The sequence below is a fragment of the Lentinus tigrinus genome (genome assembly GCF_003813185.1).
Source record: "Lentinus tigrinus ALCF2SS1-7 unplaced genomic scaffold L226scaffold_31, whole genome shotgun sequence".
In the NCBI taxonomy this organism is placed as follows: Eukaryota; Fungi; Basidiomycota; class Agaricomycetes; order Polyporales; family Polyporaceae; genus Lentinus; species Lentinus tigrinus.
In genome coordinates, this window is record NW_027137940.1 from 176,736 (window position 1) to 201,599 (window position 24,864).

A 24,864-nucleotide genomic window follows, 5' to 3' on the forward strand; every position below is an offset into this window, starting at 1 on the left:
CCGTTGGTGAAGGACTGTGCTTCACACGCGAATATGCCCTCGGCGTGAGCACTGGCACTAGCCCAACGCAGGTAGCAAAGCGTACTCACCACAGTTGTACCCCACGCTGTCAACAGAAACCGGCATGACTCTATGCGCGTGGTGGACATTGACTGTCAGGTCTTAGTGTTGTATGTCGAAGGCCCGATTCCCGAGGAATGGAAGAATTGCCTGCATGCGAGCATGCTTTACTGCTGCTTTACTGCGTCGTGTAAATCCTCCCGTCGGGAACACCCCGCGACCTGCATGATCACCTGGTGGTGGATCAGAGAGATGCTCAGTACACGATCGTGCTGCGTTCCTCATCGTCAATCATCCGATCGATGCAGGGAACCACTGTCGCTCAGATCGATCTCTATGCGGTAGACAGTCCTCAAAAGCGACGCCGGACAGGTCCAATTTTTACTGGAATACGGCACAGTTGATATCTTCATGAAAGAGTTCAAGCAGTCGGTCGATGAAGCTAAGCTTGAAGAGTTGACGCACAGAAGACCCAGCGCCGACTCGGACTGTGCTACAAACACCGGCGTTTGCCGATGAACGTCGACCGTGCGCGCTCCAGCCTCCATCCCTGTAGGTTACTACCACCGCATGCTCAATCCTCCGGCCTAAGTACTGCTGCGATACCCAACAAACCTGAATAGACCCATGCACCCATCGAAAGAAACGTCCAAATGGCTGATCTACACCCTCCTGGGGATTATAGCAGATACATTGGACACCGTCCTCACAGCCATAGCACCACCTAAGAGACCCCAGAGGAGCGTTCTTGTGAGCAGCTCCAACGTGCTTTCTAATGAATGTTTCATTGAAACACAACTGTGTATAACCGTTCTATCCAGCCATCTGACATAGACAACTTCAGTAACGCAGAGCTCCTCGAGCTCAGCGAAAACGCACCCAAAGTACATCCAGACGCCGGCGTCGTCAAACTGACGTCCGGCACCGTCGCAAAGCCGTCTCAGGACATGGACGAGGACGCGCCGGACCCCTCCGAGGCCACCGCCCTCGACCTCGTATTCTCAGAAACGACGATTCCCGTCCCGCGCGTCCGCCGCGTCCTCAGGCGCGAATGGGACTTCCTGATCGTCATGGACTACATCGACGGCCCCACGCTCGCCCACGTCTGGCCCACGCTGCCCAAATGGCGCAAATGCCTGGTCGCGTTCACTCTGCGGCGCTACGTGCGCCAGCTCCGCCGCCTACAGGCACCCCCTGGGGCGCCGCCGGGCCCGCTGTCCGCGTCCGCACAGGGCCCGGCGCGGATATGCGAGTCGCCTGTGTTCGGGCAGGTGCAGTCGCACCGCGGGCCGTTCGCGTCGTACGCCGAGCTTTCCGCGTTTTTCAACGACAGGCACCGCAGGGCGCTGGACGCGCAGGGCGTGCCCCAGGATGATCCCGCGAGGAAAGACCTGTTCGACGACTCCGAGCCGCTCGTTCTGACGCATCAGGACCTTAACCTGCGGAACATCGTCGTGGGCGATGGCGGCCGTCTTTGGCTCGTCGACTGGGCGTGGGCGGGCTACTTCCCGCCATGGTTCGAGTACGTGGCGACGCAGAGGCAAAGCGAGGACGCACGTATCAGCGGGACGGACGATGAGTTCTGGAAGGTGTTGGTCCCTTTCATCTGTGGACCGTATTTCAGGCAGGAAAAGTGGCTGTTGAGGATGTCGCAAGCGTTGTACTGGATATGATAGGATTATACAGCCTGAATCCGAGTCAAAACATACATATCGAGACAGTGGGATCCTAAGCCTACTCCTGCTTATATCGTACAGAACTGACAGCACGTCAATAGAACACAGCCCCAGGCTCGGCGGGCACCCAATACTTGGGGTTGGCACGAACCTTGGCAACCTTCTCGTTAAAGCTCACCAGAGCACCCGCCGGAAGCACCCCTTCATCCTCCAACTCCTTCACCAGCCTTGTGGTCCAAGTGAGACAGCCGCTGCCGTTCCCGTTGTACAGGAAGTAGTTGAGGCGCTTATTCTCGAGGAGATTGTAGATGTCAGTCGTCGTATACGGCTTCGCGAGGGGCGCCTCCCAATGATCGGCAGCACTCGAGGAGACCGTGAAGTTCTTGCTGATTATTCTGCATCGTTGTTCAGCCCCAGGCAGTTCTTTGGTTTGCATGTAACAAAGCTCAAGCCGGGGCACTTACTGAACTTCAATCTCAGGGTCTGTAGTGCTCCACTTGCGCGTGTCAAACGACGTCGACCGGCCGCTTCCGCCCTGCTGGTAGGCACCTCCACCGCGCCTGTGCATGACCAGAATCTGGTTGATCAGAGCATATCGAACGACAGCAAAAGGCAGGAAGCGCACCAGTGAATAAGCTGCCTAGAGTCAGGGTTGGAAGGATCCTCGAATACGCCAGGCATCCGGACTGCCGTCACAATGAACGTGTCGACTGCGACATCTCGGTCGCGCTTCTGCCATTGCTTGGTGTCGATAGGCTTAGGAGTGTGAGGTGTGGACATGTCTGTTGTTGAAGGGGCTGAGTAGTAGGGAGACAAGACCCGAGTAACTGTCCAGCGTGAGCCAGCGCCGGAGCGTGAGTCGCAGACACCGCCAAGAGGCCTGAAGGTTTGATACAGCGCGGGGATAGAAGACAAGTCTGACACAGCCCAGCCAGTAGCAGGCCCTTCAAGCGTGTTCTCAACGTCCACAAAGCCCCCATGCATAGCAAGTTCGGTGCCATATCTTGGACGAGCGGCAGCTACTGCTATCGTGCGGTGTGAAAGCAAGCACTGGCATGACCCGCCGGTCGCATTGGCATGCCTTGGCCCTGAGAGCGGCGGTGTATGAGCATAGCATAGTGCGGGCACTGGGTTAGACCGCACTCACACCGTTACTTCAGCGAGTGGTCATGCAATTGCTGGCAGACCCTCCACAGGCCCAAGAGATTGCCGGGACTCTGAAGATCGAGCATCGAGCAGTATCAAACTATGCATGTACCTTAAACCCTCGGAAGCCAACTGAAAATTAACAGCCTATTTACAGAAGTAGGAAGTCAGTGCATGCGTCGTACATGTGTCGAAGGCCTCATGAACATACTTGGCACCTGAGCGATGGCAACTGCTGACTGTGGTACCCAAGCGGTACCTGCATATTCAACCTCGAAGAAATGTTGCAGAGTGGAGTGATGGACATCTTTCGACATATCGTACAGATTTTGTGCGGTCACGGCCATGCTTCACCCCCTAGTCGAAACGTCACCTTAATAAAGCCCTGACGATCCCAATCTCCGGCCTCCTGTCCCTCCTTCATCCACCCCAGCCGATCCGCCGTGAGTCCCGCCACACGGACAAAGAGCGTCCCATCCAAGGCCTCCGCACCTTCGAGCCCGAGCCCGGCAAAGTCCCCAGCAGCACGCTGCCCATACAGCGTGGCGTCATGCATGAGTGCGCGCTGCGTCTTGCACAGGTGCTCATCAGGGTGGACGAGTGTCGTCTGCACGATCAGCAGCCACGGGTTCGGTGCCGCGTCGTCGAGAGTCAACGTGCCCGCGACCGGGGCTACGGTGGAGGTGCCTGGGGGTATGACGGATGCGCCTACGCTCTCGTAGAATGCGCGGATCGGCAGCGGAGCACAGCCGCGGGCGATGTAATAGACGAGTGAGACGGCGAAGTAGCCGCGCAGCAGGAGGATGGTGGATCGCGGGGAGAGGTACGCCGCGAAGGCGGGGAGGAAGATTGAGGAGGTCACCAGATGCATGCTATGGAAGACATCATCAGTCTCAACCCGATCGCATGGGGAAGCTAGAGCCTTATGGGCGCAACCCCGGTAGGACGTACTAAAAGAAATCGGCATTGAACTTCTTAGCGGGGGCTCGCTCGCGCGCAGCCCAGCCGCCAACACCATAGACAAGAGCTGCCATCCACGAAAGCTCCTCGATCTTCTTCGCGATGGCGTCCTCAGTCGCACCGTCGCCCTCGAACTCTGCGGCCCACTCATTGGTGAGCTGAACCACGGCACTCCCGATCTGAGCGGCTATACGCTCGAACGTCGATGGGCCCACCGTGGCAGCGGACAAGCCCAGGCTTGCTGAGGAGAAGCGTTGGTCTGAGAGGACACGTGCGAGAATGGTAAACGCGTGCACGCCGATCTTGTTCGTCCCGTTGACGATGGTGTCCGTCTGGAAGAGCTCGGGCGGGATTAGAGTGGGGCTGTCGTCGCGATGGACGGCAGCCTGTGCCAGGCCTATAGCGCGAAGGCCTGATCAGAAAGAGCGTTGAAAAAGAAGGCCGTGACGTACCCTCCGCAACAAGCCCCAAAAGGCCAAACTCGAGACCGTTACCAGCATGTATCATCGGATGAAGGAGGACAGCCAACAGCCGGTTCAGCATCCTCGGGTGTGCATCAATACCCGGACCGCCGACGTTGGCTTTGGGCGAGAAGATGTACTTCTCGAGTACGTCAGCCGGGCCCTTCTTCAGGAGGACGGCCCGAAAGTATTCCAGATAGGAATCGTAGAACCTGAACAACGAGCATAGCAGTCAGCCCATCAGACGTGCGTGCTCGACTTATCACAAGGACCGACGTACTCTCGCTTCCCCAGGTGCTTCCAGAAGTTGTCATCTGTGATAGGCTCGGGCGACTTGAACGCGGGTTGCATGGAGACAACGTGGGACTGGTACGCCTCTTCGGTAAGCGGCCCACCCGCACCCATGGCGTAGATGGCGACGAGATGGTGAGACGTATGGCTGTCAAGGAGGGTTAGCAGTAGTAATGTGAAGGATGCCAGGCTCGCGGCGCACTTGTGGAATCCCCTGTCATTGATGAACGCGTGCCACTTGACATGGTCGTCCTTAAGGCCTTGACCAAAGCGTCGCTCGACGCCCGAGTGACACCTGGAAGACGTGCAGGCGACCGACTGAACGGCGCCTCAGAGGAAAGAGAGAAGAGCGCATCGAGTTCGGTGGTCTTGAGAGACATGCTCGTTGGATAGGAGACTGCCAGTGGGCTTGCGGTCGATGGTTTCGTGCCGTCCAGAGTGCCGGGGCGTACCCATATTTGTACTCGTACAATTAGGAACGTATCGGAAGCCACCTGGTGGAAGAGACGTGGTTCAACAGGCTTCAGTACGCAAACGTCCGGCTTGGCGTCGTCTCGCACGCGTCGATCTGCTGTTTTGTTAGCCTCAATAGCTGACGACCTAGGCGGCTGCCTGAGATCAACAGGCTGACATACCAAGAGCAACGAATTTGACTTGTTTGCAGGTTCAGGTGTCGTGACTTCATCGAGTCCGGGATATCCTGTGGGGCGAAGCCGAACGTCCACGCAAGTTCATCCCGACGCGGCCGAGCCCGACCCTCCGATACACATCGTGTCAGTTCACGAACCGGTAGAGGAGTTTGCCAGGTCACATACGCATGGGAGGTCAGATAATCAATATCCACGCAAGGACGGCACAAAAGTTTGGTGCGATAGGCACGTACGGATATGGCGTATATACACCATGACAACTTGAATGGCACGCTAAGCCGGATCACCAACGATCTAACTCAGGATGTTCCGAGAGCAACTCGAAACCGTGTAAGCGATTGCCAGTTGGGATAGGGAGCCTAGGAAGATTTAGTGAGAATGCGGCGAGTTGACCGTGATGGACATACCTCGAGTACAAACAGACGGGCCACTCGAAGTGCACCTCGTGAACTTGCAGGACAAGGGAGATTTCGTATACCCAGAAGGTAGAGTAAGAGAATAAACTCTACGATTGCGGGGACAGACGTATGCGGTGTATGTATGTACAGATGTAAAAGACGAGGAGCAGGAGCCACATATGATATGGATATGTCATGGATGGTATGCAATGCAAAAGAAAATGAGAACTCCGGAGGATGCAGTAGGGGAGGAGGGGCACGGGATATGGAACAATAGCGATAGCAGTATACAACAAAGCATGCAAAGATGAGAGGTCCATCCAGATTCTGATTATGTCTCCAGTCCGGCGAGTTGGCGATATACGATACTCAGGCTCAAGGCTCAGAAGAGAGCAAAGGAGCGCTCAGAGTCACAGGGCACGCGCAGCGAGGGCGCGGACGAGCTCGACGGCGCCTTCCGCACCACCCTCCGCACCAGCAGCGACGGCTTCTGCGACGGTCCCAGGGCACTCGAGCATGAACTCTACCTCGGGTTGTCCAGGATAGAACCACGCCGTGACAGCCTGCGCAGTGACAAAACGATGAGCGACAGCACGGACACACGAAAAATACGTGAGTACTCACAATCATGATATAAAACGCGATCATGATCAGGCCCTCCACCCAGTTCGTCTTCGCGTCCGCCGTGATGTAGTTCACGAGGAAGCACGACCCCAGGAGCAGCGCCACTTCAAAGAAGTCTGCATACGCACACGCCATCTCGGTAGGTCAGTGCCTAGTTTCGTTGAAGCGAGGAGCAACGCACCGAAGAGCAGGTGCATGGGCCTGGTGGACCACCAGCCTAGGAGCACGAGGAAGGGCATCCACCACAGCGTGAACTGGATGCTGAGGTCAATTGCGCGTCCGCGCGCGAGCATCGACGGAGTCTGGATCTTCTTGCCCGTGATCTGGTCGTAGACCGTCTCGAGGAAGAACACGACTGCGACCGTGCCGTCTGCGGAGAATGAGACGAACGGGAGGAGGATCAGGCCGAACCACCTACAGTGTCGTGCGATGTGTCAGCGGAATGTCACTGCAGCATGCCACGCCACTCACTCTTCCGTGATACCACTAGTCTCCCGGACACCCTCGATACTCTCGACCAGCTGGCGAAGCTCCGTCAGCGATGTGCGAAAGCTATCGGCGAAGAGCCATTCACTCACGAACTCAGCCGTGACAGCCATGATAGCGACTGTGATGACGAGAATGATCATGCAGGCCCACGGATTGGTGAGAGGTTCTTCCTCAAGCAGTTCGTTCTCATGGTGCTTGATAGCATCGGGAGCGTCTTGCGGCACTGTGAGCGCGTTGTTCTCGCCCGGAGGGTTGTGCAAGTAGATACGCGAGGCAACGTAGCTGCGACAGGCCACATCAGTGCTTGCGCCGCCGACAGAGGAGAATCGAGACCATACATTACCAAAAGGATGACAGCAAGCCCACGACTGATGTGAAGAATCTCTGCACGTGTGGAATCGCTCACGAGGGTGAACGCCGTCTCTGCGCCAGCTTCTGCGGTCGCGCCGGTCGCAGCGGCACCTCGGTCGAGCGCGGCAAAGAAGGCGGTAGGCAACAGTGTAGCGAGCACACTGCAAAGCGTCAGTAGCACCCGGCTGGACACAGAATAATGCGACATACCCAATCATGAGCAGCGAGTGGTTCATATCGGTGTGGTGGGGATGCAACGTCTGGTGGCGCACTTGACTACCACCAACCAGGAACGCAGTTCCAGGAATCAGGAGTAGATGCAGAATCACAACTCCCACTACCGTAGCTTGCAGCAGTCGGAGACTGAGATCGCGGTTAATGTATGTGCCACAGCCAAGGCAGCTAGTGGGACTTACTCGCATTTCCTCAACAAAATGATGGCAAGAACGGCTTCTACAGCGCTATTCGAGGCTGAGGGCGTTGAGGTCTACCGCAGACGAATACTACTCACTTGTTAAGCGTCACCACAAGTAGATCTCCGAGGTCCTTCCCGAGGTACAGGAACATCTGCTCTCCTCCCCAATCGAACATGCCCTCCAGAGGGATGATAGCCAAGAAACACACTGACGCATAAGATGTTGGCAGAGAGATTCTACTAAACCAAGACTTGGACACTCACGAGCAAAGGTCGTCACGCTACCCCATCCCTTGTGCCAATGCGAAACCCACGCGAACGGAATGAGAATAAACAGTACATTGAGCCCTGACACACCGCATCACTGGACTGTGTCGAGCAGCGAGAAACTGAAGCTACTCACAGGATGAACAAACGATGTTTCGGATACTCGTCGTCCACGACACCGGCCTCCGTCCTTTCCCTCGCAGTCGGTCCCAGAATATCTGGACCCTGTCCGTCGCGTATCCGTAGGCAGCAGTGTAGCCATGTGTCTGTGGCGCAGCCGACTGAGAGTGCTCTTGTACAGGCTCTGCAAGCGTCGGTTCGGGGCTATGGCTTGGGCGTAAGCGTTGCATCTCGAGGCTTCCCAGGTATGCATACCCGCGCTCCGTGTCAGCAGTCATGACTCTGCTTGGGGTATTGTGAGTCTTTTCCGTCAAATCCGGGGAGGAGGACGACATCGTGGCGAAGAGGGAACGAGGGACTGGGACAACGCGGGGAAAGAACGAGAACAAATGACGGAGTACTTACCAGGAGGCGTGGGGACAGTGATCTGGAGTATATCTGCACGCGCTTTGGTCGTGGATACGGCCGGCCTGCCACGATGCACGGTTGTGCCAAGACTGAAGGCGGAGACAGCCTGGTGCGGACAGATTTGACAGCGACAACTCCCGTTCTTCGTCTCGACTCCGGACTAGAGAGGCTGCTTTTTGTATGTGCGACTTCCATAGTCACTTGCCGCGGCGTCCCGGATAAGCGAACCATCTTACGAGTAATAGACAAGCGCAGCGGGCATAGCGAGAGGCTCCGGCAATCGCGTCGAGGTATTGGCGCATGCGCACAGGTTCACTGCGCCACCGCGAAGTGCCAAGCCTGAGAACTCCGCAACCCCGCTCCGGCCCCGGACCTCCGCAGTTGAAATCGGTTACGACTTCACGACGTCGACATTCGATGTTGTCCAGTCGTCTTCGAGACAGTCCGAATGCAAAGGACATTCAAACGTTGGCACCAGTGAGTTATCTGTTCCGGAGTTCTCATCAGTTCTGTTGTCGGTAATGGGCCGCGGCGAAGGCATGGGCGTGTCGACACGCCCACGATACCCATGAACCCTTGAGGGGTCTTCTTGTACCCCCATGCCGCCGTTGTTTCGTGTCAACAGTTATATGCAGACCCGCGCATCGGCCCCATTGCTCTCCGCCTGATCAGCTGGTCACTGGAGCGGGATTGTCCCTGACTAAACTGTCAACATGGTGTGCAAGGCTGAGTTTCTGCCGCATCGAGGTCGGTCTATGTACCACGGAGCGTTAAGTAATTCACCTGATCAACCATGCTGCTGTCGGACAGCGGGCACGGTAGCGTATACTACGACCTGGATTATTGGTCGGTCCCGGGGACATTCATCGCGGTAAACTCACCTCTCCGCACCGAACGTCTGGCATCCTAGATTGGCTCGGTGCATAGGTTGTTATTCCTTTCAGATAGCTCTTGCAAGGATGACATGGTGGTTGTGGAAGGATACACTTGCGAGAAAAATAGGGGAACACAGGAGAATGTCATAAAGATTATATCGGGCGTGGAGCCTGACAGGCATCCACATTAAGGTTTACTACAAACCACGGTTTATCCAAAGTTCATGTCTCGTCGATACGTACTATATATGAAAGTGTCGATAAAATATGAATAGAGCACGACTAGCTATTAGCTGGGCGTGTAACTCGGAGTACGTGGATCATCATCATCATCATCTGAGTGCATGCATCGCACGGTGAACCAACTCTGCGACCGCCTCCTCGCCGTGTGCGGCCGAGCCGGCACACTGGAGTGTAAGGTTGTAATGTTCCTCTGGATGTCCAGGGTAAAACCACGCCGTTACGGCCTACAAACGTGTAAGCAGTCGCACCTCATCGAGGACCGGGCCAGCCACTCACGATCATCATGTAGAAAGAGATCATAATGAGTCCCTCCACCCAGTTGGTCTGAGCATCCGCTGTGACGTAGTTGACTAATAAGCATGACCCGAGTAGGAGCCCGACCTCGAAGGAGTCTACGAAATCAAAGTCAGCGGACCTACAGCTAGGCGACATTCGCAGAGAGGTCTGACGCACCGAAGAGAAGATGCATGGGCTTGGCCAATAACCATCCGAGGATGACAAGAAAGGGCATCCACCACAGCGTGAACTGGATGCTGAGGTCGATTCCACGGCCGCGCGCGAGCATCGACGGGGTTTGGGTGCGCTTGCCAGTGATATGATCATACGTCGACTCCATGAAGAATAGGATGGCGATTACCCCGTCGGCAGAGAACGACACGAAAGGCAGGAGGATCAGCCCGAACCATCTGCATAGCCGGCACGCGAAGCATTTACTGGTCAGCCATGCCCGTGTCGAGGTCGCGATCGGGGTTTGTACTCACTCTTCTGAGATACCGCGCTCCTCGCGGACGTACTCAATGCTCTCAACTAGCTGATCCACGTTGAGCTACAAGCGTCATCCGCACAGACGGGCAGTGAAGACTTACGAAGTCGGCCGTGACTGCCATCATTGCGACAGTCACGGTCAGCACTAGCATACATGCCCAAGCGTTTGTCTTCGGTTCTTCCACCAATAGCCGGGTCTCCTCGTGCTTAATCGCGGGATGCGGATCGACGGGTGTCAGGAGGGCGTTATTCGCGGGCGGTGGGTCATGGAGGTAGAATCTAGAGGCCACATAGCTGCGGTACGATATGCATGTCAACGACCGCAACCAGCCAATGTGGAATGCGGGGACTCACATCACAAGCAGGATGACCGCGATGCCGCGACTGATGTGGAGGATACCAATAGTCGCATCTTTGACTATTTCGGAAGCGGCTGCAGCACTCTCCGCTGCGTTTGCACCTTCGTCCAGCGCTGAGAACAAGGCAGTAGGAAGCAAGGTCGCCAATACACTGGAAGCAATCAGCGCTACTGAAGTTCTGGAAGCGAAGAAACATACCCAATCAAGAGTAAGGAGTGGTTGAGATTAGCGTGGTGCGGATGCAATGTCTGGTGACGGATCTCGGAACCTCCGACGAGGAAGGCGGTACCAGGAATGAGCAGAAGGTGCAGTACGATCACTCCTACTCGCATGAGAATGAGGGGCGGATCGAGAAGCCGAGGGACGATATACTTACCGACAAGAGTTGACTGAAGTAAGCGTAGGCTACGATGAATGTGTGTTCAGCGCAGGGAACCATGGCATGTAGTGAAGACACTTACTCGCATTTCCTCAGCAAGACGATAGCCAAGACCGCTTCCACAGCACTTGCTCACCGGACTCAGCTTTGCACCGGAAGTATAGATCGGCGAACTCACTTGTTGAGGGTGACCACGAGCAGATCGCCAAGATCTCTCCCAAGGTAGAGTAACATCTGTTCGCCTCCCCAGTCGAACATACCTTCTAGAGGTATGATGGCAATCAAGCATACTAGGCGTCCAAATGAGTCATTGTCTCGGGTAATGCAACTAATCAGACTCACGGACGAAAGTCACCGTCTCGCCCCACTTCGCCCAATATGAAGCCCAAGCGAAGGGTATCATGATGAACAGAACGTTCAGCCCTGCGCCAGCCCCAGGCGAGGTTAGCGGAAACATCAGGGAGGTGAGAAGATCACTCACAGGACGAAAGCGCGATATTCCGGAAACTCTCCGCCCATCCTATCCTCCGCCTCCCCTTGCCCGTCAGTCGGCCCCAAAACTGACGCGCTCTGTCCGTCCCCTGCTGGTACCGCGCAGCAACGTATCTGACGCTGCGAGAGCGCAGAATGCTGCCGGAAGAGAACCCATGTCCAAGCGTTGGATGTGCGCTGTGAGGAGTGTGTGCCTCCGAGCCATCTGCCGGATGATGCCCTTTCTCTGCATCGGGCAGGAGCATGCCTGATTCTTCAGCATCGGTCGTAAAAACTAGAGTCGGTGTAGACATGTCGTAGAGGGAGGAGAATGTAAGTGGCGGTCCTGACTGAGGAGGCTAGGAATAAAACGGAGTCGGATTCCTACCTGGAAGCTAGGGACGATACTCATAGCTCCGAGTGTTGCCCGCATGCGCTCGCGCTCGAGAACTGATAGCCATCTACTTCGCACCGCTGTGCTCCTAACGGACGCAGGATGAGGTAGGATCGCTCGACATGATCGCACTAGAAGTGCAACCACGACGGCGCTCATCTGCACTCTTCACAGGACATGCACTCTCCGTCCTCATACGAGGCGTCGGGAATCACCCGGCGACCCTCGGAGGTCCCAGGCGGAGCTACTTACATACCGATGAAGTCGGTCTATATTGATGATCTCGGTCCGAGGTCTGACGCTACGCACGCGAAGAAGACCGCTTGACGATACCTCCGTAAACATCACCCTGAGTGGGTTGCAGCACATACCCAGTTCCCGACAGTCTCGGAGGGTTCGTGTCTGTTAGTGTGGTCAGCAACGAGGGTGCATAGCCGTCACTGGCCGGGTGAGAGACGTACTTACAAATACTATTAATACCCCCATGGGCATGTACGAGACACGCCGGCGCTACCATCCCTCAAAGGCGTTTGAGGTTCATCAATTGCACGCCCATCTGCATTAGCGAATTCGTCAGATTGCGAGTACAAAAGCTGCGAGCTGCGTGGAGCACGTCCTCTACGCGATGGACCCACATTTACACACGTGTGCTAGTCCTTCTTGACGAACCGCCCAACCCTGTGCCAGAAGAGATGCTCCTCCTCCTCGCCTTCCTTGTTCCAAACGCTAGCCTCCTTCCACGTATCCATCTTTTGCACCCAGACATCCGTCGGACGATCAAGACGGCACCCGTCGAACGCAGTCTTCCATATGGGCGTCCAGAACCGCTGCCACCAGGCGACATCGTCCCTATGACTCAAAACGTGCTCGTAGAACACGAAGGTACCACCGGGCTTGAGGACATCTCGCACCAGCGCCTCCAGCGTGCGCTCAGGCTCGGGGATCGAACAGATGGTAAGGATAGCGATCATACTGTCGACGGTGTTGGAACCGCCCAAGGCGGAAATGACGAGCCAGATATCCTCTGCACCATAGGGCAATAGAGCGAGGTTTCCAGCGGCCTCTGAAAATCCCTTGGTTGCGGCGAGAGTGCGGATTTCGGAGTGCATGAGCGCATTCGGCTCGAGGGCAACGTATTTCGTGACCTTCGTTGGATCCAAGTACAGTAACGTATGTCCATGCCCTGGACATCCCGGAAAGGCCGATCAGCATCTTGGACGGCGGAGAGTTGCACACACCGACGTACCAGCTCCAATGTCAAGCACGACACCATACGCGTTCGACTTTATGAGGTCTTGCTTGACGGGACGTCCGTTCTCGTCGACGCCGTTCCCGAACGCCTTCCAGACATGGGACATGAAGATCCTCGAGACCTCGCGCGGATAGATGAGGAGCAAAGGCGACTTGAAGATCGCCAGGACTGTCGGCACGAAGGCCGCCTGGACCGCGAGCCTCAGATCCTGGAGGAGGGCGAACGCCGCAGAGATCCTCATGTTGTCGTGACAGTGGGAAGAAACAAGGGGCATTCTCCGAGTCAGAGCGTATTCCAGTCACATCGCGGTGTATTGTGACAGGGCGGATGTTCACTGGCTGGCAAAGGGTGGTTATGCCGTCTATGCTGTCGTCGTCGCTGTTCACCACAGACAACGTGGCCACTCTCCGACCCAAGAAGAAACACCTCCGAAGTATTTCAAGCTGAATGCGTACTAGGTACGTGTGTAGTAGTACGCGCCGCAGATAAACTCGGACTTCAAACTTGCCTGCCAATCAAATTGAACTTTGATAGCCTGCGTGATAACTCAAGTATAGATGGAACAAGGCCAGGCGGGAGAAGGACCGAGGAGACTGGAGGATGCGAATTCCGACCCCGAGCCGTGGGTCGGAATGCTTGAGCGTCTACGCGTACGTCGCGGCTCGGCGGGGGCACTCCTCCTTGACTTCCTCTTCGTCATTTCTGAGCCTCCTCCTGCCTTTTCCTCCTGATCTGTGTCCGGCGACCGATTTTCAACACACATAACAACTCTCATTTTCTGTCTGGCCTGAGTCGTTATTTGCTCTACTCCGCATGAGCCTTCTGTCCCAAGTCACCGTGAGCGCAGTGGGACTGTTCAGCAAGGCACTTCTGAATGTCGGCTTCTGTTCCTCGGTGACGGTCAAAGGGTTGGACAACCTGTTGAAGGCGCTGGAGGATGATGAGCGTAACAATGGACGAGGGATTGTCACCAGTGAGATACCAAACATGTCATAATTTTCTGCACGCGTCGTGACACCTTGGCTAGTGTCCAACCACATCTCTACGTGAGCTACGCGTCGCGCTGGACGGTCGAGCAAGTAATCTTATGAAAAGAGCAGACTAGACGATCCCGTAGTGTGGGGCGTGCTTCCCGCGCGGTTCTACCGCGACTCGCGAAGAACACGGTGGACACTCGGTGCCTCGGACATCATGTTCACCAATCCGTACGTCGTCATGCTGCTCTCGTCGGCACGTATGTACTCATTCCGAGTGCTTACGCCCGCCAGATAGTGTTTTCTCCACGTTCTTCCGCTACGGACAAGTTGTCGAAACCTTCCGAGGGAAAGGCATCTTCCAGCCCGCCATTGACACGGCGATCGAAAAGCTGAACCGCGGTGAATGGGTGAGTCGTACACGGTCAGACGTTCCTGGTTGTCGTGCTCACGCACGCGCAGATACACCTATTCGGCGAAGGAAAGGTCAACCAAGACTCAGGCGACTTCGGTAACCCGAACGCAGGACGTTTGCTGAGGTTCAAGTGGGGAATGTGCGTCTTTGATTATTCTGACGACCCGTGGAGATGCAAATGACAACGCGGTCAGTGGCCGTATCATGATGGAGGCCCAGAAACCACCGGTCATTATTCCCATGTGGCTTACTGGTATGTCCCCCCTGTCTGCCCCCTACGCACTGCGTCCCTCACTATATTTCCACCCAAGGCTTCGACAAGCTCATGCCTGAGGGACGCTCTGCGCCGTTCAAGTTCTTCCCCCGACCCGGCGCCGCGCTCAGCATCACCTTCGGCAAGCCCGTCCCATCACAAGATATCCAAAACGCTCTGTCCACACTCGTCCGTGAAGGACGGATGCCAGAAGCCCCCACACCCCCTAGCACGTCGGGCGGACTGGCTGACCTGCAACGACCGCAGGAAGAGGAGCGCAGTGGGTCTGTCGCGGAACACGGGTGGCTAGGGGCGTCGGTCTCGCAGGCCCTGCATGATGACGCGGAGCCGGACAAGGCGCACGAGGTCGCGAGGGTCAGGAGTGCTGTCACTGCGGTCATCCAGCGCGAAGTCGAGGCGTTGGGTAGGGAGGTGATGACCCTACGGTGACACAATAACTTGCGATGCAACTATTGGATATATCTAACATTGACAATGGACGGTCCTGGCACTGGGCGCATTGGCATACTATTCATCTGTACTTAGCTGTAGGTATGTAGTAGCTTCGTAGTACCAGACCCTCTGCTCGGACCGGGGTTGCACAGTGGTGACCACAGTTGCCGGGCTCCAACGTATGATTGATGATTGGCAATGAACATTCGTGCTAACAGAATCAAAGGTACAGACATGAGAGTATATGGTACATGGTGGGTGCAAGCTTGAAACAGGTACTGAAGGAGCGGTCCGTAAAAAATCGCTGTTCGACTCCCTCAAGGTGCTCGGAGTGAGGATCGAACTCACGACCTCAGGATTACCCATCTGGTGATGGTCATACACTCGTATGAGACCTGCGCTCTAACCAACTGAGCCATCCAAGCACGTACACGATTATTATAGCAAATTACATATCGGTTTTTATCTGGCCTGACCTCCCCGTCGCGGGAGGAGCGTCGACGGAGGCTGCAGCCTGTGACAGTCGCAACCAAGGGCGGGTACGTGCGAGTTCGAATACTAGTACTTACCTTGGGCGTCCTGTCTCTGAGGACCTGTGTACTCACACCCTAACACGAATAGTACTCAAGGGCCAACACACATGATAAACCTCCTCCTCTTGGAGAACTCGAGCAACTACTACATGCTGAGGAAAGGTGCCTAACCTCGGTCGTCGGGCTGCTAGGAAAGTGGAAAAAACGGCTTTTGCTTTGCGTAATGAAGCTGAATGTCCTCGTCTGAGGGTGAGCCTCAGGAGGATGGCATCAGGGCCGAGCAACGCCGTCACTCGCAGCGGCATGCAATATACTATGACGAGCAACAGCGCACGAACCTCCAGCTCGGAGCAGTTTTACCCGCCTGCGCGAGCGGCAAGGAAATAGAATGTTTCCGTGGCTGAGAAATTTAGAGCAGGTGCAGCGTTCCTCTCGCTGTGTCCCCCGCAAGGTATGTGTCTGTTCCATAACATCCGCTCGCGCTCACCCCCGGCTGTTCATTCCAGTACACAAGTCAAACAACTTTCTGAGACGTGCTATTCTCGCAGCTAGGTGAATGCATGGCCCTCATGCGGCTCAGAAACGTGTGGAAAGGCACAAGGCGCATGATCCCAGTAGACATCCGAAAGGCCCACCCTCATCCTCCTTGGCGATTTCCACCCCAGCACACAGGTCCAGCAGCTGTCTGAGACGCGAAACGCTCGTAGCCACATGAATTCATAGTTCACAATGACGTGAGACGCACGTCCTAACATTAGGTGCCGATCTTCTCAGCCCTACCGCCGCGCCCAGGTCCGTCGGCGTATTGCCGCTTGCATCCCTGCTTCTCCCATCCCAGACGGCCCCAAGCACAATAAGTCGAGAACGATTGCTCAGCGTGGTTCCCAAGTACTTCGACGATGCCGCTGCTCTGCTGACGCGACGCGGTGACAAAATGCGCCTGCGTTCCCCGAAGAGACGTCCATGGAGACAGGTGCGTGTGCATGACCATGCAGCACAGGGGCTCTTACTCGCTACAGAAGTTCGTGGCGTAGCGTATCTTATCGCACACATAATGAAGAACCACTGTTAGCCGTACAGGTGATCTTCTAGGTGCGCTAAAGAAGAGGATGCATTGATTCGACAGACGCCAGGGCAATGCTCTATGTCTTGGACGGGAAATTGCGTTCTATTGCAACTCTACCAGTCGCACGGACGAGCGTTCACTCTGCAAGAGACAATTGCAGCTCTTCACACTCCATGGATGCAGGACGTAAAGGCTCACGTACGAAGACCGTCTCGGGTCGTAGCCTCTGAGGTTCATAAAGCCTCCCTCGTCGTGCGCGGCTCTGTCCATAATCCATCCCACCTTCGCCATGATCCCTCCCAAGCCGGTCAACAACTTCTACAAGTAAGCTGGCGCCGTAGCGCTTCGTTCACAGCTATAACCTGACAACCGGAGCCTTTAGGGAGCCGGAGTTCGACACCATCCAGCTGCACGCCGGTTACGAGCCCGATATCGCCACCAACGCCCGTGCACCTCCGATCTATGCCAGCACGAGTTATGTCTTCAAGGATTCCAAGGTCAGCGTCGCCCATCATATGTCACCTCCGCATCCTCTCTAACCGTATCAACAGCACGGTGCGGACCTTTTCGGTTTACGGTGCGTATCCGCCCCTGATATCCCCTACCGCAATACGAGCTGAATTTCCTCCAGGACTACCGGAAACATCTACTCGCGTATGGGTAACCCGACGGTCGTGCGTGCTCATCTTCCCTTCTCGATATCCTCGGGAAGCTTAGACGATGGGTAGAACGTATTCGAGCGTCGTATGGCTGCCCTTGAGGGGGGCATAGCCTCAGTAGCCACGTCTAGTGGGCACGCCGCGCAGTTCATGGCCATCGTCGCCATTGCCAGAGCAGGCGACAACATCGTCACATCGTGAGCCTCGTCTTCCCCTGCATATTCATCCACCTGATCTCGTTTCTCAGTTCGTACCTCTACGGCGGCGTAAGTCATCCACCACCTAGTATGACATAGCCAATGTAGCACTGACATCATGATTCCCGAAGACCTACAACCAGTTCAAGGGTATGTAACCCACTCGCTATCAAGCATCCTTCGCATGTCTAACACGCTCGCAGTCTTCATGAAGAAGTTCGACATCACGATGAAGTTCGTGCAGAGCGAGGACCCCGCGGACTTCGCCGCAGCCATCGACGAGAAGACCAAGGGCATCTACGTAGAGAGCATCGGCAACCCGAAGAATACCGTCGCGCCTCTCCCAGAGCTTGCCAAGGTGAAGCCTGGTCCTCCTCTTTCCGCTCCATCTCCGCGTTAATCACCACTCTTGTACGATAGGTTGCTCATGACAACGGGATCCCCTTGTTGGTCGACAACACCTTCGGCATGGGAGGTACGTCACCATCCGCCGCGTCTCTGAGAACGCCTATCCTCACATCACAATACCTCACACCTCAAACCAGGCTACCTCGTCCGCCCATTCGACCATGGCGCCGACATCATCACACACAGCGCCACGAAGTGGATCGGAGGGCACGGCACGGTCCTCGGCGGCGTCGTCATCGACGGGGGCAAGTTCGACTGGGCCGCCTCTGGCAAGTTCCCCGAGTTCACCGAGCCCGCGGACGGGTACCACGGGATGCGGTTCGTCGAGCGGTTCGGGGACGCCGTCTTCGCGGTCAAGTGCCGGCTGGACGTCATGCGCGACCTCGGGCCCGCGATGGACCCCTTCCCGGCGTTCCTCCTCCTCCAGGGCATCGAGACGCTCAGCCTGCGCGGGCAGCGGCACTCGGACAACGCGATGGCGCTGGCAAAGTGGCTCGAGACGCACCCCAAGGTCGCGTGGGTGTCGTATTTGGGGCTCGAGAGCCACCCGTCGCACAAGGAGGCGCTGCGGCTGTTGCGCCCGAATGCGTTTGGCGGGATGCTGAACTTTGGGATCAAGGGCGACGCGGCGGTTGGGAGCGCGGTCGTAGATGCCCTGAAGCTTGCGAGCAACCTCGCGAACGTGGGTGCGTAGTCACACACCATGCATAGCTGGGATTGCGAGGCTTACCCTATTATGCGATGTGGACAGGTGATGCGAAGACGCTAGTCATCCACCCGGCGACGACGACCCACCAGCAGTTAACTCCGGAGGAGCAGGCGGCCTCGGGTGTCACTCCAGACCTCATCCGAGTAAGTTGATTATACTTCGATGTTCGATCCAGGCATGCTAACGAAATATGATCATATAGGTGTCTGTCGGGATCGAGAACATCTCGGACATCATCGCGGACTTCGAGCACGCACTCAAGGTTGTCCGTGAGCATGACTAGACCCGCGACGCGAAGAGAGGTCATACAGAAGAACGCAACATCTATGTGTACATTAGATGCATTTCAATGGGGAAACGTCAAACATCATGCGCCTCCGGAGAGTGGTGAATGATAGGCATTGCTCAAGTCGAAGTCGGCCACGACGACCAACCCTCGACCTGGGCAGAAGTCGCGGTTAGCAAGTCCTCCAAGCGCAGCAAGCTAACTCAGTACTCACCACCTAGTGCAACCGTCTTCGGCGAGCCTCCGAATGTGTGGCCCCCGCCCCCCAGGATGGTGATGGTATGCAGCCAAGAGCGGATCGTCGCGAGAACGGGACTTATATCCCTCGGAAGCGAGACGCTGGCAGGCAGGCTCGCTGCGCCGCCGCACTGGTTGCACGGGTCAGCCTCTTCGGCATGCCGTGTCAACTCATTGCAGTGAGCTCACATGGAATTCTTCTTGCGAATGTATCATTCCGGTTCGATGAGAAAAACTGCCGGTGCGGAGCCGAAGAACATGTAAAGTACGCTACAGTGCACGTATAGTCCGATCGATGACGTCCTTCATCTCGAGACCCGGGCAATACATGGTCTGGCACAGCTCATCACTACCTCCTCCCGATCCTCTGTCCAGTAACAAAAATCGCAACATTATCCCTCGCATGCTCCAGATCATGCTCGTCCATCCCAATCTCATACGCCTCCGCCACCCGCCGCACCTGCGCCTCTGCATCATATGCATCCAAAGCGGTACAGACCGTCAGCCTCGGCGTTCTCATGATCATATGCAACGAAGCGCAAGAGGAGAGTACGAACCTGTCATGCTCTTGAGTGACCACACGTTCTCCGGGAACTCGACATCCGACGCAGGGAACGGCTCGCCGTTCATGAGCGGGAGCGGTCTCCACTTGGTCGACATGCTGTTGTACGCCCTCAGTTCGCTGCAAGACAAGCCGCGCCATGACAATCAGCATCCACTCCTCTCCCGGTACAGACTCAGAGAATAGGGCACGACGCACCTGCGGATCGCCGAGGCAGCGAGCATCTTCTGCGTGTCAACGAGGGCGGCGCGGTGTGCGTTCGCGCGCTGCTCCTGCTCGAGCAGGGCGCGCTGGTGCGCTTCCGTGGCGCTGAGGATGCGGACGAGGTCCCCGAGGAGGGTCACTTCCACGAGGGTGACTTCGGAGACTGTTTGACTTGGCCCTGGCTCGGGAGGATGCTCTGTGCCCAGTGGAAGAGGGTGTTCGAGGGTAGGGTCTGACGCGGATGTATCCTGCGCGTTCATGCCGGAATTTGGAGGATTGGGAGACAGAGTGCTATCGGTGTCGTTCGACGAAGCCATATGCATGTGGGATCGTATGGCGAGGGTCACCTAGATCACCTATATGCAAGAACTGTGGCGGTGGGTCAGCGAGTTCGCTGGCGGCACTCGAGTTAGAGCTCGAGGAGGTCTTGAGGAGTACCAGTACGAGTTCACTCACCACGACGGACCTCGCGGACTGCTATATACCAGTACTGGTACTTCCAGGTGCGCTCAACCTACTTGTCATAATGATACTGTGCGGCGTGCCTTGCCAACTCGGGATCGATATCATTAAAAATCGTGGCGGATGTCACTGTCTCGGCTCTAAAGCTATGCGTGAATTAATGCCGCCTCGAGACGTTGACGGGCGGCGGCACCGCATCCCAAGGACCGATATATCCTACCGCTTGCATACAGAGACACTGCCTTGCAATGTCTCCAGTAACGAACAGATTGTATGGAATTCATTAAAGAGTGTCGTCGGATTGCAGTCGCACACCGTGGAGCATAAAAAATGGACCGGCGAGTCATACTGCTCGGAGTGAGGATCGAACTCACGACCTCAGGATTACCCACCATCGACAGTGGTCACACGATCGTATGAGACCTGCGCTCTAACCAACTGAGCCATCCAAGCGATGTCTGTAATGTTTTTCCTATAGACAATACCAGCGGACAGCAGGCTGAATGAGTCGTGAACCAGAGTCACAACCGTAGTGCCATGTGCAGGATTAGAAACCTGGTACACAGATGGGCCGGAAAGCACAGCCCGCCCACGGTACGCATACGCAAAGAGGATGCTGCGGTCGTGCGAGGCTCAGGTACCCCAACTCGTGTGATACACGCAAGATGACACGGAAGTGGTGACAATGACACAGATCCTGGTGTTGCCATATACATACGCCGCTCGCGTGACAGAAAGAACGCAGCCGATATGCCACCGAACGACCTGTGGACTTACCAGGACGCCTCAAGGACGATAAGGACAGCCAGGGCATGCAGCCGAGGATCGACGTGTGATGGTAGTGCCAGCAGACGTTGCTGAGCAGGCTCAGTCGGGCAGCAGGGAGAGCGCCGAAGAGAGAGCGGGAAGGGGCGTGGGAGCGGTGTGACGGAGTGTGAAGAGGCTGCGCGGAGCCATTTTGGGCGTTTGACTGGCCAAATGCGGGTGTCCAGCGTCGCGTGGGGCTCCGGCGTAGTAGATAAGAGGGCGGGGACGCGCGGACGGCTCTTTCTCCCCAACCATCACCTCCCCCTCTTCGCCGTCGGGGAGTCCTCTGCATCTCACTCCCGCTTGTCTCCCTTCCATTCCCTTCTTCCAGCATGCGTCGTTTGTTCGTCGCCGCTGTCGCTGCCGCCGGCCTTGCTGGCGCACTCGCTCACGACTCTCATGCTGCGCCCCGTCGCAAGACCATGAGCTTCGGCCCTGTTCTCCCCCACGCTGCGTACCACACCAATCCTGTCTACCATGCAAGTCTCCTCCGTACCAGCCAAGACCCCTACGAGGTCGCTCGTCTCTTCGTAGAGGATCTCGTCCGCGATATCCCCGACGGCTCCTTCCAGATCCGTAAGGATTCGTACACCGACGCCGCCACCGGTGTCACCCATGTCTTCGTCCGTCAGTACGTGAATGGCATCGAGGTCGCTGACGGCGACATCAACCTCAACATCAAGGATGGTGTCGTCCTCTCCTACGGTGACTCGTTCTTCCGTCCCAAGGGTGCACAGCTCTTCGGTGCGCAGCCCGCTGTCAACCCCCACGCCGAGTACTGCGAGTCTCTCGAGAAGGAGATCTCCTCCCAGCTCCAGGACATCGACCCCTCGTCGGGTGTTGACAGCGACCGTCGCAGGATTCTCCAGCAGCTTGGATCCCTCTACGACTGGAACTGCGAGACCGTGCAGCTTCCCGACATCATGGCCGACCACCCTGACTTTGCTGCCGCGGAGGACTACGCTTCAAGCGACGTCACCAAGGCCCTCCTGCAGTTCATGATCGCTGCCACTCCCAACCAGGAGCTCAGCGCCGAGCTCATCGGCAACCCAGGCAAGTTCCTCCCCGAGATGCGTGTCTCCTTCGAACACCACCTTTCCGGGAACCACCCTCCTTCTTTCACCGTCGAGAACGTGCCCGACGCCGTGAACCCCGTTAAGGGCCGTCTGGCGTTCGTCCAGGTTCCGACTGGTGATGCGACCTCCCTGCAGCTCGTTTGGAAGGTGTGTCTTGATACTGACCTGGTCCCCGAATCAGGCTGACTGTTCTTTTAGTTTGAGGTGGAGATGCAGGACAACTGGTACGAAGCTGCTGTCTCCGCTGAGGCGCCGCACCGGATCATCTCGGTCGTCGACTGGGCTTCCGACTCCCCCGTTCCCTTCGCGCCCATTCCCAAGGAGCCGGAGGGTGCTACCTACAACGTCTTTGCGTGGGGTATCAACGACCCCTCAGTTGGTGAGCGTTCCATCCAGAAGGAGAACTTTGACTCGCTCGCGTCCCCTCTCGGTTGGCATGCCCTCCCCTACTCGAACGACCCTCAGTCGCTCCATCTCCGCCTGAAGGACTCGTCTAAGATCCGGAACACGACGACGACTTGGGGCAACAATGTCTTCGCTCATGAGGACTGGGAAGGGCGTAACAACTGGGTTAACAACTACCGTCCCGATGCTGCCGACAAGAGCTTCGACTACAAGTACAGCCCGAAGGAGACTGATACCGAGGACGCGCTCGAGGAGGCGAAGAAATACATCAACGCCACCATCACGCAGCTGTTCTACACCTCTAACATGGTTCACGATCTCTATTACCGCTACGGCTTCACCGAAGTTGCTGGTAACTTCCAGCAGCACAACTTCGGTCGTGGTGGCCAGGAGAACGACGCAGTCATCGCCAACGCCCAGGATGGCAGCGGTTACAACAACGCGAACTTCATGACCCCGCCTGATGGTCAGAACGGTCGCTGCAGGATGTACCTCTGGAACACCGCCAACCCCTACCGCGATGGTGATCTCGAGGCTGGCATCGTCATCCACGAGCTTAGCCACGGCTTGAGCACGCGTCTTACTGGTGGACCTGCCAACTCCGGTTGTCTTGGCTGGGGCGAGTCTGGTGGTATGGGTGAAGGCTGGGGTGGTAAGTGTGCATGTCCTGTGCGTGTTACAGAATCTGACCGCAATATATAGATTTCCTGGCGACAACCATCCGTAGCAACAAGAACTACTCCGACTACGCTATGGGCTCTTGGGCCGCGAACATGGAGAAGGGTATCCGTAACTACCCGTACTCTTTGGTATGTCTTTTGGTTTCGTATCGTACGTCCGCTGAACTCATCCTCCGTGTCCGTAGAACGAGACTGTCAACCCGTCGACCTACAAGACTCTTGACAAGCCCGGCTACTGGGGTGTCCACGCGATTGGTGAAGTCTGGGCCCAGTTCCTTTGGGTTGTCTCCCAGCGGCTCATCGAGAAGCACGGCTTCGTCGACGACCTCTTCCCGCCCAAGCCGCTCGAGGACGGCACCATCCCCGAGGGCGACTTCTACCGCCCTCAGGAGTACACCGAGGACGGGAAGCCGAAGCCGCTCGTGCCCAAGCATGGCAACTCGCTTATCGTCCAGCTTGTCCTCGATGGGATGAAGCTCCAGCCGTGCCGGCCGTCGTTCTTCGACGCCCGTGACGCAATCCTCGCCGCGGACAAGACGCTCACTGGCGGTGAGAACTTCTGCGACATCTGGGAGGCGTTTGCCTCGCGCGGTCTCGGTGTCGACTCCAAGGTCGAGGGCCGCACGCCGTGGGGTGGAGGAGTCCGCACGAACGTGAGTCCGCCTCTGTCCTTTTTTCGATGCTGCTTGAGCTGAACGAAATGTGTTAGGGCTATGTCACCCCCGCCGAGTGCCGCAGCGACGTACCTCCTCCCGAGGACCCCGCTCCGGGCGACGGTGATGATGACGATGATGATGACGACGACGACGACTGGCCATGGCTCGCATGGGTCATCCAGAAGTCGACGGCGTACTCGTTGTCGTGGCCATTCTGAGCTCGAGGCTGCCGTTCCTCACTCTCCTCTTCTCCCTTTTCCGCACTCCATACCCATCTGGGATCAAGTCCTTCGCTAGCGGTTTCGTCCATAGGTCGTCTTCCGTACGGCGCTGTGCCCGCTGTGGGTTCACGGTTCTGATCGCACATGGTGTCGTCGCGGGCATGGACTTTTGTCGTCTAGATTGACAGGGGAAGTGATGGAGAGGAGAGAGTGAGGTGGTGGTGAGCTCGTCGCCTCGCTGTACTTCTAGACGGTTACGTTCTCTCTTGTCGCTTGGATGGATCACCTTTTGTACTATCACTGCACATCTGTCTCTTACGGAATATACGTCCTCTAATGGATTTGGATCGTGGCGTGCTGCTGGAGAACGGTGCTCGGGATATCTGGATTGTCGCCGCGACGCGGGTGAAGCTTGATGAAGGGGAGCGCGTCAGGATACTCACATATCTGCCGTCAGGGATCCCCCCGAGGACGCGGAGGGAGAGCGGCGCTGGCTGCCTCGTGGTTGGTGGATATCTCGCTCGTGCGGTAGCTGCAGCCTACCAGC

At 56.6% G+C, this 24,864-nt stretch overlaps 10 protein-coding genes and 2 non-coding genes across 12 annotated transcripts; 4 read left to right on the plus strand and 8 right to left on the minus strand.

Moving 5' to 3' along the window:
* Positions 1 to 622: 622 nt before the first annotated feature.
* On the plus strand, positions 623 to 1,880 carry L226DRAFT_554560 (uncharacterized protein). Its single transcript, XM_067683010.1, has 2 exons — positions 623 to 810; positions 882 to 1,880. The coding sequence occupies exons 1-2, from the start codon at positions 688 to 690 to the stop codon at positions 1,731 to 1,733; spliced, it is 975 nt and encodes a 324-aa protein (XP_067531740.1). The 5' UTR covers positions 623 to 687; the 3' UTR covers positions 1,734 to 1,880.
* On the minus strand, positions 1,633 to 2,967 carry L226DRAFT_210196 (uncharacterized protein). The gene is made up of 4 exons (XM_067672906.1): positions 2,884 to 2,967; positions 2,362 to 2,824; positions 2,201 to 2,296; positions 1,633 to 2,131 (listed from the first exon to the last, which is right to left on the minus strand). Exons 2-4 carry the CDS (start codon positions 2,718 to 2,720, stop codon positions 1,831 to 1,833), a joined length of 756 nt encoding a protein of 251 aa, XP_067531741.1. The 5' UTR covers positions 2,721 to 2,824; positions 2,884 to 2,967; the 3' UTR covers positions 1,633 to 1,830.
* Positions 2,968 to 3,219: 252 nt separating this feature from the next.
* On the minus strand, positions 3,220 to 4,974 carry L226DRAFT_574175 (uncharacterized protein; the record flags this gene model as incomplete). Its single annotated transcript, XM_067684993.1, has 6 exons — positions 3,220 to 3,754; positions 3,834 to 4,239; positions 4,295 to 4,515; positions 4,584 to 4,742; positions 4,797 to 4,854; positions 4,914 to 4,974. 6 exons carry the CDS (start codon positions 4,972 to 4,974, stop codon positions 3,220 to 3,222), a joined length of 1,440 nt encoding a protein of 479 aa, XP_067531742.1.
* Positions 4,975 to 6,052: 1,078 nt separating this feature from the next.
* On the minus strand, positions 6,053 to 8,138 carry L226DRAFT_469043 (uncharacterized protein; the record flags this gene model as incomplete). Its single annotated transcript, XM_067676181.1, has 11 exons — positions 6,053 to 6,205; positions 6,267 to 6,382; positions 6,448 to 6,680; positions 6,738 to 6,787; positions 6,845 to 7,037; positions 7,094 to 7,267; positions 7,317 to 7,469; positions 7,523 to 7,567; positions 7,618 to 7,729; positions 7,786 to 7,869; positions 7,925 to 8,138. 11 exons carry the CDS (start codon positions 8,136 to 8,138, stop codon positions 6,053 to 6,055), a joined length of 1,527 nt encoding a protein of 508 aa, XP_067531743.1.
* A 1,307-nt stretch (positions 8,139 to 9,445) lies between these two features.
* Positions 9,446 to 11,722, minus strand: L226DRAFT_615691 (uncharacterized protein; the record flags this gene model as incomplete). Its single annotated transcript, XM_067686812.1, has 12 exons — positions 9,446 to 9,658; positions 9,711 to 9,826; positions 9,888 to 10,120; positions 10,196 to 10,245; positions 10,301 to 10,493; positions 10,554 to 10,709; positions 10,757 to 10,880; positions 10,935 to 10,963; positions 11,020 to 11,064; positions 11,116 to 11,227; positions 11,280 to 11,360; positions 11,419 to 11,722. 12 exons carry the CDS (start codon positions 11,720 to 11,722, stop codon positions 9,524 to 9,526), a joined length of 1,578 nt encoding a protein of 525 aa, XP_067531744.1. The 3' UTR covers positions 9,446 to 9,523.
* Positions 11,723 to 12,452: 730 nt separating this feature from the next.
* On the minus strand, positions 12,453 to 13,295 carry L226DRAFT_547460 (uncharacterized protein; the record flags this gene model as incomplete). The annotated part of the gene is made up of 2 exons (XM_067682497.1): positions 12,453 to 12,985; positions 13,049 to 13,295. 2 exons carry the CDS (start codon positions 13,293 to 13,295, stop codon positions 12,453 to 12,455), a joined length of 780 nt encoding a protein of 259 aa, XP_067531745.1.
* Positions 13,296 to 13,867: 572 nt separating this feature from the next.
* On the plus strand, positions 13,868 to 15,146 carry L226DRAFT_469000 (acyltransferase-domain-containing protein; the record flags this gene model as incomplete). Its single annotated transcript, XM_067676177.1, has 7 exons — positions 13,868 to 14,027; positions 14,082 to 14,100; positions 14,155 to 14,259; positions 14,327 to 14,438; positions 14,491 to 14,582; positions 14,638 to 14,696; positions 14,755 to 15,146. The coding sequence occupies 7 exons, from the start codon at positions 13,868 to 13,870 to the stop codon at positions 15,144 to 15,146; spliced, it is 939 nt and encodes a 312-aa protein (XP_067531746.1).
* Positions 15,147 to 15,472: 326 nt separating this feature from the next.
* L226DRAFT_t226 lies at positions 15,473 to 15,574 on the minus strand. The gene has a single exon. It is a non-coding gene; the product is annotated as a tRNA-Met (tRNA).
* A 1,348-nt stretch (positions 15,575 to 16,922) lies between these two features.
* Positions 16,923 to 19,109, plus strand: L226DRAFT_210327 (O-acetylhomoserine ami). Its single transcript, XM_067672907.1, has 12 exons — positions 16,923 to 17,072; positions 17,131 to 17,245; positions 17,300 to 17,325; positions 17,380 to 17,422; positions 17,477 to 17,604; positions 17,655 to 17,673; positions 17,736 to 17,754; positions 17,808 to 17,962; positions 18,025 to 18,079; positions 18,150 to 18,698; positions 18,764 to 18,864; positions 18,924 to 19,109. Exons 1-12 carry the CDS (start codon positions 17,038 to 17,040, stop codon positions 19,002 to 19,004), a joined length of 1,326 nt encoding a protein of 441 aa, XP_067531747.1. The 5' UTR covers positions 16,923 to 17,037; the 3' UTR covers positions 19,005 to 19,109.
* Positions 19,110 to 19,463: 354 nt separating this feature from the next.
* L226DRAFT_538305 (uncharacterized protein) lies at positions 19,464 to 20,427 on the minus strand. The gene is made up of 3 exons (XM_067681466.1): positions 20,005 to 20,427; positions 19,802 to 19,926; positions 19,464 to 19,712 (listed from the first exon to the last, which is right to left on the minus strand). Exons 1-3 carry the CDS (start codon positions 20,331 to 20,333, stop codon positions 19,594 to 19,596), a joined length of 573 nt encoding a protein of 190 aa, XP_067531748.1. The 5' UTR covers positions 20,334 to 20,427; the 3' UTR covers positions 19,464 to 19,593.
* Positions 20,428 to 20,821: 394 nt separating this feature from the next.
* On the minus strand, positions 20,822 to 20,925 carry L226DRAFT_t225. The gene has a single exon. It is a non-coding gene; the product is annotated as a tRNA-Met (tRNA).
* Positions 20,926 to 21,581: 656 nt separating this feature from the next.
* On the plus strand, positions 21,582 to 24,713 carry L226DRAFT_513588 (uncharacterized protein). Its single transcript, XM_067678374.1, has 5 exons — positions 21,582 to 22,502; positions 22,554 to 23,412; positions 23,463 to 23,569; positions 23,626 to 24,093; positions 24,150 to 24,713. Exons 1-5 carry the CDS (start codon positions 21,612 to 21,614, stop codon positions 24,312 to 24,314), a joined length of 2,490 nt encoding a protein of 829 aa, XP_067531749.1. The 5' UTR covers positions 21,582 to 21,611; the 3' UTR covers positions 24,315 to 24,713.
* Positions 24,714 to 24,864: the final 151 nt, after the last annotated feature.